The sequence below is a fragment of the Arvicanthis niloticus genome, chromosome 16 (genome assembly GCF_011762505.2).
Source record: "Arvicanthis niloticus isolate mArvNil1 chromosome 16, mArvNil1.pat.X, whole genome shotgun sequence".
Classification (NCBI taxonomy): domain Eukaryota; kingdom Metazoa; phylum Chordata; class Mammalia; order Rodentia; family Muridae; genus Arvicanthis; species Arvicanthis niloticus.
This window is the reverse complement of record NC_047673.1, coordinates 23241914-23257341: the sequence shown is the minus strand read 5'-3', so window position 1 is coordinate 23257341 and position 15428 is coordinate 23241914. Positions and strand designations below refer to the sequence as shown.

Here is a 15428-nt window from a genome sequence, read left to right as displayed (position 1 = left end):
GGACAGCCAGAGCTAATAAGAGAAAACCTATCTGGAAAACAAAAGCAAAACAAAAACCAGCCAACAGCAGCAAAAAGAAGTATCAAATTTATATTCTCTCACCAGCAACAAAAAAACTTTGGATTTTTTGGGGGGGAGAGGGTGGGTAAAGAGGGGAGTCAGGTAATAACAAATATTTAAAATTTATAATAAAAATTCAATAGGATAGTTAAAATGCATGTGTTTATTTTGTCATCATTTTAAGTCTATTGATATATGTTTCATGTTATGTGGACTCATAATTTGGTATGGATAAAACATGTTTTGTATCTTATATTGGAGCTATAGCACAGTTGATAGAATGTTTTCTTAGCATGCCCAAATCCCCAGCTGTATGTAAACTGGATCTGATGGCAGCAGCACATGCCATTAGTTACAGCACTGGGGAGGAACAGAAGTTCAGGGCCTTCCTCCTAGGTGGCATAGTGAAATCCAAACAAACCTGGGAAATGTGCATTCCTCTTTTTTAAAAATGGAAGAAAATAGGTCCTTTGCATGGCTGCAGTGCCAAGAGAGCACCTGCTGAGGGAGGGTATGCAGTGATTTGATCAGTGGAGACCTTCTACAAAAGGAACTCATGTTTTAGAGTGAGGCATAGGATTCTAATTGCAGTTACTCAACTAGTTAAGTGTTTAGGTAGGCGTCGCATTAAGTTTTTCAGGAAGTATAGAGAAAACCAATTGGCTTCATATGTATATGATGCCACACTATGTGTCTTATTTTAAATTACTCTTCAAGTTAAGATTAGTTGTAATCATAAAAAATTATTCGATGATGTTCATTTAGAGCCAATTCTCAGCTTGAGCCTCCAGTTCTACTGATTTGCTTTAAAACGAAGCACAGAAAGAGACCCCCACCATACTTATAATGGTGAATGGGGACGAGCACATTTTATAGCCTCCTACAAGGCCCTTTATCATCTGAAAAATACAAGCTGCAAGGAATTACAATCTGTAAGATGTGAGGTTCATTTATTATACTGGAAAACACTGTGATTTTCCTCTGCTCTTAGGCATAAGATACCATTGTGTTTTAATAAATCTTCTTGGAAAAAAATACATTTAAATTATAATTCCTTAGACTTTCCCCTGTTAAAACAATCCTACCCCCATATTATCTCTGTTTTGCATTTTTAACTCTATAGAAGAACATCTAAGTTGGCTATGTTTTAATTACAACGATGAAATATGATCAGTCCTTATCATGGGCTTTGCAAAGATTTACAAGCTGCATGAGTACATACGATAGTTTCTGAATACCTCCAAGGAACCACTGCAGTTATTTTCCACAGATTAATTTTACCTATTCTGCAGCCTTCCCACATCTTACACAAAACACACAACTGCATGAGTGCCGTTCATCTGTTTCGTTTTGGCACCGGGCCAACAGCTGTGAGTTTTCTTCACCCACACAGTGTCTCATTAAATTTTAAGTGCTATCCAGGAAAACAAAAAGTACTTCTTTTAAAAAAATTTTTTTTATATAAATCTTGAAGTGAAGGGTTTGTTCCATCTCTAGTAATTATTGAATAGGTAACAGAGAGGAAATACTTTGCACTCTTCAAACCGATTATCTGGTGAATCAGGCTTGTCTCCTAGTTCATAGAAAATTACCTTTTCTTTTATTTTTTTTTTATTTCTTTCCTTCCCCTTTGTCATAACAAGAATATCTTTTAAAGACTTTTTAATTTAAAAAGACAATCTTTGATATTGCTGATTTTAGCTTCCCCCCCCCCATCTTTAGAGAGTAACTTAATTGATGCATCAAAATAATTCATGCCTTCCATTAAGAACTGGAATACTTACATTTAGCATACATACAAAATAGGTCAAGCCTTGTTTAAAAAAACCTGTCTTATGTTAAAAACATCTATAACAATAAAAATAATAATAATTCAGCTGGTACCGCTTGCCTTTAATCCCAGAACTTGGGAAGCAGAGGCAGGTAGATCTCTAAGTTCAAGGCCAGCCTGGTCTACAGAACGAGATCCAGAACAGCCAGAGCTGCACAGAGATGCCCTGTTTCAAAAAAAAAAAAAAAAGAAAATAATAACAATAATAATAATAATAATAATAATAATAATAATAAACAATTCATAATTTAAACAAAGTCACATGGTAATAGTATGCCATGTCCTATGATAATACATTGTTCACTAAAGCACTTGAAAGAAACAGAAAGCATACAAATGTTTCATTGGCTCATCAAGATCCTGCCTATGAAGCCAGTTCATAGTTTCCATATGGCCCATCTGCCCAGAGCAAAAACATTGCTGAAGCATGAGCCACACAATTCAAAGTCAACTTTATCCTTGACCAAAGACATGACTCAGAAACACAGCAAGCATGGAAGTTTCCAAGGAGTCTCTCTGGTCACCTAATCTACCGTTGTCTTCTTGGGAGCTGACGTGGATTTTATAGCAAATCTTTTTTGTTCCTTTGCTTAGAACTAGGTGTTCCAAATGCCTTAGCCATAATGCAGTTAAACAGTTCTCATAGGAGACATTTGATGGTTACATGGATTTGCCCAAGGGGACCAAGTGAAGATTTAAGCATTGGTTCTCATCCTTTACATTACTCTTCTCTCTACAGTAATTTAAGATTTATCCATGAAAAAGAATTAGTTACTCGTCCAGATTATACGAAGAAAATAGAGGAGTGGGTCCAGTTTCTGTCCTCTGATATTCTGTCATCATATGGTGCAAAGCAACAAGATCATTTGAACATGAAATTTTCCAGATTCTTTTTTTACTTCCCAATGTGAACAGTTCAGTAGAGAACTTGGAAGATGTGAATGGGAAGTTTTTAGCCTAAAATGTATTTTTCCAACAGACAATACTTATAAATGTGATATATTGCCCAGTGGACAGATACAGGCTTACAGTGAGGGATTTGGGTTTTAACCACCAATTTTGGTAAGCAGTCCTGTGTCTTTCCAATTTCAAACCTCTGGCCACTGTCTTCATTTATAACATAGAGTTACTATGTTTTCCAAAAGTTTCCCTAAGGAATCAGAAAAATTAAATGAGTTCATCTCTGCTAAAGTACTTTTAAGTCCAGCAAGACTTTTTTTTCTCCTCTAATAATAAAAAGTAAATGGTGCTATTTCTCTGTAGACATTAAAAAAATATGGTGGTGTTTAGTTAATCCCTAATTTTTCCTTTTAGTTAAAATTTTTATGTGACTTTTATGAAGCCACCCAGTAGCTTTGTAATTTTCATGTGATTGATTATTTATATCACATATCAACATATTAGTATCCTCATCACCAACTACCTTGTTTAAAAAAAATCAAAATTAAAAATCAGAAATCAATCTACACTTAAAAGATAAAATTTCCTTCATCCCGGACTTCTGATAATTTTATATAATTAATGTCTATACATTTGTGTAGATCATGCTGTATTATATATTGTTAAAAAGTTACATCATTATAAAAACAAAACTCTTCGATATCGTCACAGTGATATGTTACTATAACTTAAATTCAGTAAATGAAATGTTAATATTTGCCTGTAGAACTGCTCTATACTAGGTCTTTTTGAAAACATTGATAATAGTAATAATAAAATATTGATAATAACACGAGGCATAGTCTCTGGTCCCTACAAACTTAGCATGTGTAAGGAAATGAAATTGCTAAGTAACTAAGCTTTGCAAGGGAGGGAATGTGTTCCTAACAGCACATACTGACTTTTAAGGCAATTAGAATTTAGAGGGAAAGACAGGACTAGAAACAGAGAGGCATTTATAAATGTAGCTCTCGTGCGCAAGTCCTTCCAGTATGCTAGACTGCCTTTGAACAGGCAGGAAAAATCTTTTCTCTTCTTTTCTTTCCTTCATTATTGACACACCAAAAAAAAAAAAAAAGTTTCATTATAGCATTTTTCTAGCAATTTATTTTTGTCATTTCTTCTTCATGTCCTTTCTCTCTCCTCCTTCCCCATTTTCTGTTCTTCCAACCCAGTAGCACATTTCTTCTTTTGTATAAGATCTACCCTTACCCCGACCCTTGCCCTTTCTTACCCTTCTTGTTCCCATGATGTCCTATCCAGTTTTATAGCCTATACCCGTCCTTATGCCTCCTTATAAACATACACACAAAACGCTAAAAGTTAAAATCTGAATATGAGGGTGAAGATGGTGATGTGCCTCCCCAGAATATCACCTCCATTCCATGAAGTGAAATAAACATAAAAAACAAATAAACAAACAGAAAAAAAAAACAAAAAAAAAAAACAAAAAAAAAAACCCACAAACAAACAAACAAAAACTCTGTTCAGTAGTGCAGCTAGGTGCACGTTCTATAAGCTGAGGAGGAAACAGGGTATTGTGATAGCTAGTAAGGAGCCAGGGTAACTTTGGGAAGCAGGAAGATAGCACCATGAACAGAAGAATATGCTTAGCTACACATGATAGGGAAACCCAGGGACTAAGTAAGATACAAATACTAGCTTAAGGCTAAAGTTTCACAAAATACTGTAAGAGAATGGTAATAGCAGTGATGTCTACACTATTTTCCAGCAAAGGAGTTGATGTAAACAGGCATGATGAGAATTCATTTGAGGTTTAGGACATTGTAAATGCCACACTGATTCTAACTGCAAAAGAGCTTTTTCTGTTTTTTTGTTTTTTTGGTTTTTTTTTTTGTTTGTTTGTTTGTTTGTTTTTTGTTATAGCAAACTTCTCTGTTCTTGGGTGCCATCATATTTTATCAGAAACAGAATTTGTGGGAGAAATCGATGGGCCTCTTTTAAATCTAGACACTAAGTTTGTCAGACAACTACATCTTCAGTTTTTTCTTTTGTGCATAGAATCCTACCATTCTTAATATTTGTAATATATTTAGACTTTGACTTCCTAGTATAAGACTGAAGAAAATCTTGCAGGAACCAATTTAGGTGCAGTTCTGTCTAGAATTAGAACATTGGCTAACCTCTCCGCATAGCCCACTTCCTTTGTCTTTCTTGCATCAGCTAGCAACCATGTGTGTTGATTAGGTTCCCACGAGGCAGGCCCGAGTTCATGCTGAGCATCCAGGGATGAACAAAACCACAGGGATGACCTCTACCTTAAGGAGACATGGGCCAGTGGAAATTATACCCATGTTTCAAGCAATCGATTTAGTCATCAATTATTGATGTACTGAGTGCTGGGAAGACATTTAGGGAGTGAAGGGTATGTTTAGGTCCTTAAGGAATGAAGACAAAGGTTTTGTAGAGGGACAGAAAGTATGAAGCTGCCACCTCCAGACTGTCTATGTTAAAGAAAAACACAGTTTCAAAATATTTCCATTGAATAATTTAAAAGAAACCCATTTAGATGTCCCATCATAAAACAGGTCTGTCAGTGTAGAGAGAATGAGATAGTGCCTCAGGGTGTTTAAAGTGAAGACAGACAGACCACAGATGAGCAGCCAGTATGGCATGTGTCACTGTGGCATGGTAAGGTACAGGATGCACTGATCCTGTATCTGTTGAAGTCGTTTGCCTTGACTTAAGGATGCATCATGTTGGATAAAGGCTGGTGAGTGTTATAGTCTCTGGATGAGCATTTCACTAGAAATAGTACAGTGTTTGGTAAGACCTAAGGCTCCAGCATGGAGAGATGTGTTCCTAAACACTGCCACACTCACTGATAGTGAGGAAACACAACGTTTGAGAGCCAGTGTGTGCTTTTCCTCAGTATTTACTCATGAGCCCTCTGAGGCCACTATATGTATTCTGTTATCTCATGGATTGGAAGTTAGTCCCAGGATCATAATAAAAGAAGGGGAAGGCACATACCAGCTGAACAGTAATGGGAGGTATATGCTAGATCTGAAAGAAACATTATTGGAACATTTTCTATTTAGTATTTTCGTTAATGATGTTAAGGAGGGCATCCTCTTGAGGAAACAAATGGCTTTTGCAGATGATACCGTAAAGGACACTAAAACACAAATTAGAAAAACACATATAAGCCTCAAGTATTTTCACTTAAAGGCTGATAACAGAATAAGATTCATCTTTTAAAAATGCAGACTAATAGTAACAATACATTTGGGAAAAAATATAATCTACAATGCAGATACTCAGCCAGTGAGTAGGCGAGCTCTGGCCGGAATACCAAGCCAGCTACATGGTGAACAAGGTCTGTGTTTGCAATGTGATACTGTAGCAAAGCAACCCAGAAGTCTGAGTTCCGCATCCATGGGCAACTCGGGTTTCCAGAGTAACAGCAGGAAGCTTTGACAGCATGCAGAATAGAATGAGTCACTATTGCCCAGAATGAGTTTGTTGACATTTTCATGACTTGATATTTGTAAATATCAACACCAAGTCGATAAGTTCCCGTGTTTTACAGTGTAAAAGGAAATGCCACGGTTAGTATTGAAGAACAGAAATATGTGATATTCTTCCTGACAGTGTATTTTCAAAACTGGCCAAATGTTTCATTGTGGAATGATGACTAATGAGTAGAAGAATACTGGCTGCCGTCTTTCTTCCCTCCACTGTTCTCCAGGGACAAAGATAAAACGAGGAAACAAAGGAAGGGAAATGTCTAAAGATGGCTTACAAGTTGACCGTAACTGATAAATAGTTTATAAAATTGGCCAACCCTATAGAACCAGATCTTTCTTTGGAATTTTTAAATATCTTTGAGTATGTCTAGAGTGTTCATAATTTGATTCTCAAAACACACACATCTATGAATGAATCCTTAGTAAATGAATCAGATCATTCATGGAGTATTATCACTATTAAACCATTTTTTCCTAAAGATTCAGCTATGTTTATTAATTTAATTAAATGAGTGAATTATAGTTGCTATTGCTCCTGGTTGGAAAGATTATAGAAAATTGTTAGGGATTGCTAATTGGCTAAAAGAACATTCGTGTACCTTATAACCGAAGTAAAGCCTTAGACATCACATGTAAGAACAAGACTACATTAATCATACCTGAATCTGGGCTAAAGCAACTCTGGGCATTCCTTAGAATTTATCCTAACACAGACATAAAAATGAAATGATTTCATTAGGCACTATGTACAATTATAAACATATAGTTTTATAATAAGTGTCATTTTAAGGCTAATGTAATTTTGAGAAATTCTAGTAGTTTTGTTACTACTATAAGACAAAAGTCAGTAAAACACAGTTCTGTTTTATTGAGTCCTAGGTAAACTGGTGTTTACATAACAAAATGTAACTTTTAGGTAATAAGATTTCTCATAAATAATCCTAGCCCTTTCTCTTTAACATGGCAAACAGTGTTAAAGGTTTCTACTTGGGGGAGGAAGTCCCCAGGTACTGGTAATTCTTATTAAAACTTATTTGGAAGTCCACAGAGGAAATTCTATTTTAAACTCTAAAGATAAAAAGTAGATACTAAGATCAACTTGTCTTGACAAATCAGTCTACGTGTAGAAGTTTTAGGTATTCAGTTCTGTGTTAGACATGGCACTTAGATTTAGACATCATCCAGGCTCTGGGTTAGACAGTAGAGATACAGAATGGTATGATAGGACCACAATTCACATCCATCACGCACACAGTTAAAGAGGTCTGGACCAGGCATGGGACAAGGCACAATGAAAGAACCAGGGAAGGAATCCCTTGCAGAGAAAGGAGGTGGAGTCAGCCAATGGGAGAGGGATGTACAAACAACAACAACAAAAAATCTGTATCTTCTTTCCATTAGCAGTAGCTGTATCTAGAACAAAGATCACCATGTTAGAGTGTTATTGTACCCACATATTTTGTATGATTACATAACAGATAACACAACATCCCACAATGATAATCTCTTACGATACACACACAGTTTATAGTGATCAGACAATGGATAGAAAAGTGTTTTTAACCCCATTTTTATAACTGACACATGCCCTTTAATCACAGGTCTGGCATTTAACATGTCAAAATCATAATTTTCTAATAAATACCTTCCTTCTTTCAAGTAACTCTTGACTCCTTAGCTATTTATTCATGACATAACCTTTAAATATGAGCAGTATAAGCAAGTCTTACCTCAGCTCTCTCTCCTCCACCCCAATCTGTCTGTCTCTCTGTGTCCACTTCTCTCTCTCTCTCTCTTTCTCTCTTTCTCTCTCTCACTAGAAAATTCATATGGTTCCATCTTAATTATAGAAAACAAATAAATTATGATTACTCAGTAAATCAAATAAATTATGATATACTCAATATGAAATTTTAATTTTTATCAAAACAGATAGAATGAGATGGTCACCGTGGAATGGATCTGTAATTCTGTAACAAAATGTCTTGTGAGATTAGGATCCTGATTTCACAAACAAATAAAGATTTGTTCTCTTCAGAAGGGATTTGGCAAAATAAGCTACATGAAGTTAGTTTTAAAAATATCTATCTAGGCATTCTTATTAAAGCATGTACGATGACAGCTTTATAGAAATACCACTACCTTATAGGTCAGTTTTTGTATATTGTTCTAGGTAGATCTTTCTCTAATTCCTCCAACAAAGGATTGTCAGCAAAAATAATCAGATTGTCCAAGTACTTTAGAGACTTCAATGGAACCACCTGATTTTATATATGTAATTCTTTTTTAAAAGATTTATTTTATAATTATGTATATGTATGATGGGGGAAATGTGCACATGTGTACAGTTACCCATAGAGGTCAGAAGAGGGCATGTGTACAATTCTCTGGAGCTAGAGCCTCCTGATGTGGCTGCTGGGAACTGAATTTGGGTCCTATGCAAGGACACCATGCATTCTTAACAGCTGATCCATCTCTCCATCCCTGTTGATGTTATTGTTAATGATCACAATGATACAGTACAAGTACTCTCGTGATAAGAGTTCTGGAACTGCTAGGATCTTTATATTGTTATACAATAAAAGAATTTTATGTATCACATTACTTGATAGCATTTTTTTTCCTGTTGAGTTTGGCTGGAAAGTTAAATAAATCACTTTTAAGTTAGTATAACTAGTAGATTTATTCATATATTTAATACCAAAATGATAGCGTTCTGTCTTACTCTAGAGACAAAAGACTTATATAAACATCACTAAGTCATAAAGAGCAAATTATGTTAGATGGATAGTTTTATACCAGCTAGGATGAAATATGTGGTTATGAGTATTGAACATTCAATTATGAATTTTTACCTCTGAGTATATTTGCTCTATAGAACTCTTCAGTACCTGCCTATTAGGACATGATATTAGGTAAATCAAACCCAATCTGAATCTTTAGATACTAGATTAAAAAGCAGCATGAACAGTATAGGACTTACATGTCTAAGCATGGCCCCACTGTATAGTCCTGAGAACAAAATTATATCAAGAGTCTTGCATATTTACAAGTAAATTGATAAGAGCAAATAAAATATAACTTTTTACAAAATTCAGAATAGTCAACCATAAATGTAAAAAGGGTCCATGTCATTGTCTACTTCTATATAAGAATAACTTTTAATTCCAAAAATGTGTTTTTCTTTTAATGGAGGTGGTTGGATGAATGAAATTCTACCAATAAAGTTCTACTTTGTTTCCTTCAGCAGTCATAAAAATAAGGCTGAATTTGTAATATCTTAGTGGGGAAAAAAGAAATAGAAATGGTTCCTCCTTGACACTAACCATGAGAGAATAAGAGTATCTTATTTTGTTTAAACGTTTCAACTTACTATTTAGCAAACAGCTATGAAATGAGTAGAGACCTCAGCACATACATAAGATAAAAGGCCTTTTGCTAACAAAGTAGGGAGAACCACAGAAGCTAATGTCAACTCCAGTGTTTTAACTCAGTGAGCTCAGCACTCGGGGCTAAGCAGGGTGCGAACCCCACCTTCCTGCCTCGCCACCCATTCAGCTCAGAGTCTCTCTCTAGTTAAAGTTCTCTAACTAATCTTCTGAAGACTGAAGACAGCAACAAAAGTCCGTAAGCCGCAGTTTGATCGGGCTGGGTTTCTCGGTGTCCTGTCTTTTCTTTTCTGTGTTCAGCACTGGGTCATTTTTAGGACTCTATATCCCATGGGAGAAAAGGTCCCAAGCTGAAAGTTCAGTGTCTTGAGCGTTCGATTGCTTATCACGTTTTTGCCCTCTAGGTGCCAACCTGGATTCACTGGAGCAAGATGTACTGAGAATGTGCCCATGAAAGTCCAAACCCAAGAAAGTATGTTCAAATAATCTGAAATCTGCTTTCTTCCCCAAACTGCAGCAACAATCGCAACCACTTGGTGCTTTTACGGCTCAGCTGTAACTGATACCCTTTGTTCTAATTATGGCTTTTTCACTCAGGACGTAAACCCATTCACTGGAGTCTTGGTTCTGTGTCGTTCAGTTAGATCCTAGGGTTAAAAGCTGAAAGAATGGCCAGTCAGGTTGGCCTGTGATTCTGGGAATCGTAACAGTGAACCAAGCCCAAATCATTTCCTACCAATTTCTTTGACTAGAGGAATAAAACATCCATCACGTCTGTTTTGTGACTACTTTGGATTTAAAGTAGTCACGTAGAATCTCAGAATTGCACTGTCCAAATGTTGTTTTAGCGCTGGGTAGATGTCAGAGTGCGAAAGCCACGATTAGGACGCAGGGCCGGTTCCTGAGCGTGAACTCACCAAGTTCTGTCAGTGATACTGCAGGAGCTTCTCTCTAGCAAATATTCACCTCTTCTCTTTTTCTCTGTTTTTTCTACCATTGTTTTTTTTGTTTCTTCTCTCAGGTGCCCAAATGAGTTTACTGGTGATCGTTGCCAAAACTACGTAATGGCCAGCTTCTACAGTACGTCCACTCCCTTTCTGTCTCTGCCTGAATAGGAGCATGCGCAGTCGGTGCTGCTTTCTTGTTGCTACATCTCCCCTCAGAGTCACCTAGAGCTAGCGCATTCTACCAGGTCTAATATTGACTGCCTCTGCCTGTCGCATGAGAACATTAACAAAGCCACTGTGTTACTTCTCTGTTTGTGACTAGTCGGCTCTGAGTTACTAATAGGTGTGTGAGGCTCCCGATGTTTCTGAAATTGGTACTGCAGAATGTGGTGCAAATTGATAGTCCACAGCCAAGAGTGAAATAATAATAAAGGCATTTCAAACTCGCACTTGTATTGATAAAATAAAATCATTCCACCGAATAGTGCATTTTCTGTATCTAGTGTCAACATCCTGAAAGGGCTGTTGTCAGACTGTAACCGCTATACACTTGAAATGATGGTAAGTTAATTTCGGCTCAGTATGTTATTTATAACAAATAAACATCACAAAAGGGGTTCAGATGTTTTTCTTCATTAACCAAACTTCACATGTAGGCATAAAGACAAGCAAGGAAAAACACTACTAGGTAGGAAAATTAAAAGCAAATATTTCCCAGCAAAGGAAATATTTGTATTTTATGTTTCACGGGAAATAGGTAATTCAGAATGAGTTCAGATAATCACTGTTCCCTTAGTGTGTCTTAATATTCATGTTATTGCAAAAGGTAATCTTAAGAGGAAAAAGGCTATTATTTATGAAAACTAATATTTCAAATTATAATAATTCAAATCTAGAATAAACATGTAAATGTTTAATGTAGAGCTGGCAAGTTGAGCAGATGTCTGTGAGATCACAATGTTTTAAACACTCCTAAACTCTTCACTCCACATTGTGGATAGTTGTCTGGGTAACTAAACTAGATGTTTACCCCTCTCTTATGAATGAGGATAATAGTGTTTCTGTTCTGAAACACTGAGAAGGTCACATTTGCTTGTATCCCACTTAATTATTTAGATTGTGAGTTAGTACCTTTTTCCTAGAAAGGTTCAGATAGTAAATATTTTAAGGTTTGTGGTGATGTTGTCAAAGCTAAGCCCCCTCCTTGTAGCTTGAAGAAAGTCATAGGCTATGAATGGACTGATAGGCTAATGTGTGTTCCACCAAATCCTTGTCTGTAAATGTTAGCCCCAGACTGTGTCCGTCAGTCCTATTGTCAGAAATATTTTACACCGCTCACTGCAGTTTAAATTCTTAAAACATTAAAAATAATCACAGAAACTGGTCCTTTAGATGTTCAAAAAGATGAGAGATTTGTCCTTGGTTCTGATCCATAAGACAAACAGAGTTCTGCTAATAATGATGGATGTCAGCACTGGGAGGCAGAGGTACGTCAAGCTCTGTGAGTTAGATGCCAACCAGAGCTACATAGTGAGACCTTGATTCAAAAAAGTTAAAAATTCCTGGATGTTATGAAAATAACAGCCATGTATTTAGTGAGATGATATTTATATACCTGCATAGCCTATGCTCTCAAAGATTTTTTTTGTAAGCCATAATATTCCCTTGTTTAAAACTGGCAAATTGGCATTACTAAATTTTGAAATATAATCACTATATTAACAAATATTTAAATGATAGCATTTATCTAACATGAATTTTCTGTCCATATCTATAGATTTTTTTTTTTTTTTAACTAGATAGGATGGAAGGTAGAAATAGAAAGGAAAATAGAATTTTGTTTAATTGAATCAAAGGCACTTTTTACATTATGAATTTGCATTCAAATAAAATTATCAAGCTCATATGATAATATAGGTAGAAACCCATGGTTTAGAGTTGAATAAAGAGAGATAAGTTATTCTATGTAAGGTATCAGATAGCTAGAGATATGTCATACTTTGAAAGGAAGGTTGGCTCATTAGATAAAGGCAAGCATTAAAGAACTAAATATTTCTCAGAACAATAGCTTAGTTAACTCTGCCATTAATAACCACCAAAAATGTTCTCATTCACTTTTTAGTCATTTTCCCTTTTATTTGAGATTATTTAAAAATAGCCACTGTGTCTGAAGTCCAGAATTGGGGCTTCTTAAATAAATCCTTTAGTGAGCATTCAGTGACACTTTTGGAAGACATGCAGGAAATTAGCATTCATGTTTAACTTGATTTAACAGGACCGATAGGAAGCTCGGTGATGAGGCCAGTATGTAATGGCTCTGTTATTAATGCCACATGTCTGGAGGAGCAAGCATTTCCAATCAGACACCATTTTCCAGAATCATCTTGCCCAGAGTTCATTTTCTAATCTCTGTGTCTGATATTCTCAGTTTGTATCTTTGACAGAAAATAGAAAGGCAGGGAAATACATTTTGTTGCTTCATGTTCAGTTAACAGTGATTGCTGAAAGAAAAGATACAGGATCTTCCCCCAAAAAGCCACTTGAAATTGTAATTGTTTGTTTATAGGCACAATGTCTTAGAGAACATAACATCAGTTTTACGGAGAGGATAGACTAGTGCCTCAAATGAAGATTTAAAACTTCCTAACCCATTTATACAACTGAAGAATAACATTCCAAAGAGAATAAATACTTCAAAGTGTTTAAAATGTAACTTACGTTATTAAGATTAGATATTCATTCTTATCACCATACCCTATAAAAATATTGACCTATAAACACTGATTTAAATTATGAAAGAGAGTGGTTTATGACAGGGCTTTGTCTTGAAATCTAACATATAGTATTTCCTAGGAAAATATCATCCATTTTAGTCAGCCTTACGTCTGACTCATTATAGTGCAATTGCTAGTTACTAAGTTTGTGATACTCTGATCACTAGCCTGTGGTGTGTGTATGCAGGGAGGCCACACTCAATGTGTAGACTGAGTGGAAGAAAAGAGAAAATACACATTCAGTACCTCAAGGTAACATGGAGCAAGTCTGTCCTGGAGAAGCTGAAAAAATTATAGGAACTAAATACAAATAGGTCACATTATCTATTGTTTTAAAAGTGAACACTTAGAAGTTGAGCCACATTCTTAAAACGAGTCAACTTAGCCTTTTGAGTCATAGGTAGGTGATCTCATTGATTTCTAAATGTTTTAAAAACCTGTTAAGATAATGTACTTATCAAACATGTATCTTGCTAACATTAGAATAAAGAACACTCTACATATGACAAATTCGTCAAAAATTCTAACAAGTGTGAATTTGTGTGTGTGTGTGTGTTGTGTTGTGTGTGTTCTTCACATGGAAATACTATTACTTTCAAAGAGTTAAGTAACAATGTAAAGTGTGAAAAAAAAAGCATCTACATTTGTAAAGGTAAGTCTGAAATTAGAGTCACAACACTAAATTCATTCCTTTTAAAATTGGCATTAGTAGAACTCATTAGAAAACCCAGAGAAACAGAAAATCAAGACTGCATGTCTTTGAGATTATTGGCATAAACAACCCCAAAGATGTGAAAAATAACATTCTTAATGCCATGAAATCTGAACAGAAACCATAATGGCAATGGCTTTATAAATTTGATGAAAGAAAGTTATTTTATTGCTCTTCTCTCTAATGCAGTTGAAAATTTAAATTAACCTCCAGGTTAATCAGTTTTCGTCAAGTAATTATAAAATCCTCACACAAAGGATTAGCGAGTCAATATTTAATAGTTTCTGGAGACTCTTGGATTTAAATTAATTTTTTATATTGCTATGGTCCTGGCAGGAAATCACATGTAGAAAAGGAAACCCAATTGTTTACAGTAACCTTTGTGTTTGTGAATTATTAATTGAATTTAAAGAATGTAGTGGCTAGCCAGAAGTTCAATAGAACCATGTGTTACACAAATGAGCTAACATCAGCAGTAGATTAAGTAGAACAGATAGAAGGAATTTCTTTACATAATGTAAAGTTTGCATCTTCTGCTTCCTTTGTTAGCAGCAAAGGGAAGGAGATGGAGCTACCAATAGCAGCATAAATGAGAACAGCTTTGCTCTTGGTCTAGAATGACTGATGCATGTGTCCTTCGCTTGTTTCCTCGTTAGGGCTCACAGCCAAAAGAGATTCCCATTTTAAGTACCAATTTCCCATTGAATTATTCAAAATTGGAGCTGCCTGATATGAATGACTTCCCTTGAAATGAAATTATAGTCAGACTCCCAGGCTTACCTATAAAACTGTAAATGCAATAATATGTATGCATGGGCATGCTACTAATTTTATTGAAGACTTAACCAAGCTTTCTATGTAACCAATGCAAATCATTAGAAGTGTTAACATAGGCATGAAATAATTCTTTGGAAAGGATTTTTTTTTATAGATATGTCTTGATTTTAACCCTTAAATTATTAGTGACTTCTAGGAGGAAAAGGCAAGAAACAGAGAAGCCTCTAGAAAGAAAATTGGATCATAGCCTTGTGAAAGAAACGAGTAAGGAAATTTATTATCGATTTCCTTAGAAACTAAATTCTTTTCACATTGATGCTCCAAAGTCTATATGAAAAAGCAAATGAAAAAAAAGTCAGTCTGACAAATTGCACAGAGGCAAGAGAAATTCATTTGTATTTGAATAGATCATATTATTATGAACATCTTGTACAACTGAATTAACTCTAAGGCTTCTGGTTCTTAATTCATGAAATTTTCAGGTTACTTATGGGACTTTACTAGACCC

At 35.5% G+C, this 15428-nt stretch overlaps 1 protein-coding gene across 20 annotated transcripts in view; it reads left to right on the top strand.

Moving 5' to 3' along the window:
• The window catches only part of LOC117721623 (pro-neuregulin-1, membrane-bound isoform), a 200804-nt gene that overhangs the window by 161937 nt on the left and 23439 nt on the right, over positions 1 to 15428 (top strand). For 9 of the 20 annotated variants that reach the window (XM_076913993.1, XM_076913992.1, XM_034520431.2 and 6 more), the window contains one exon: positions 10732 to 10790. The exons of 1 other annotated variant lie outside the window; for it this stretch is intronic. In XM_076913993.1, coding sequence (XP_076770108.1) covers positions 10732 to 10790 — 59 coding nt within the window. Of the gene's footprint in view, positions 1 to 10114; positions 10183 to 10731; positions 10791 to 15428 lie in introns of those variants that run through there. 10 more of the 20 variants (XM_034520430.2, XM_076913991.1, XM_034520426.2 and 7 more) reach the window with 3 other exon arrangements.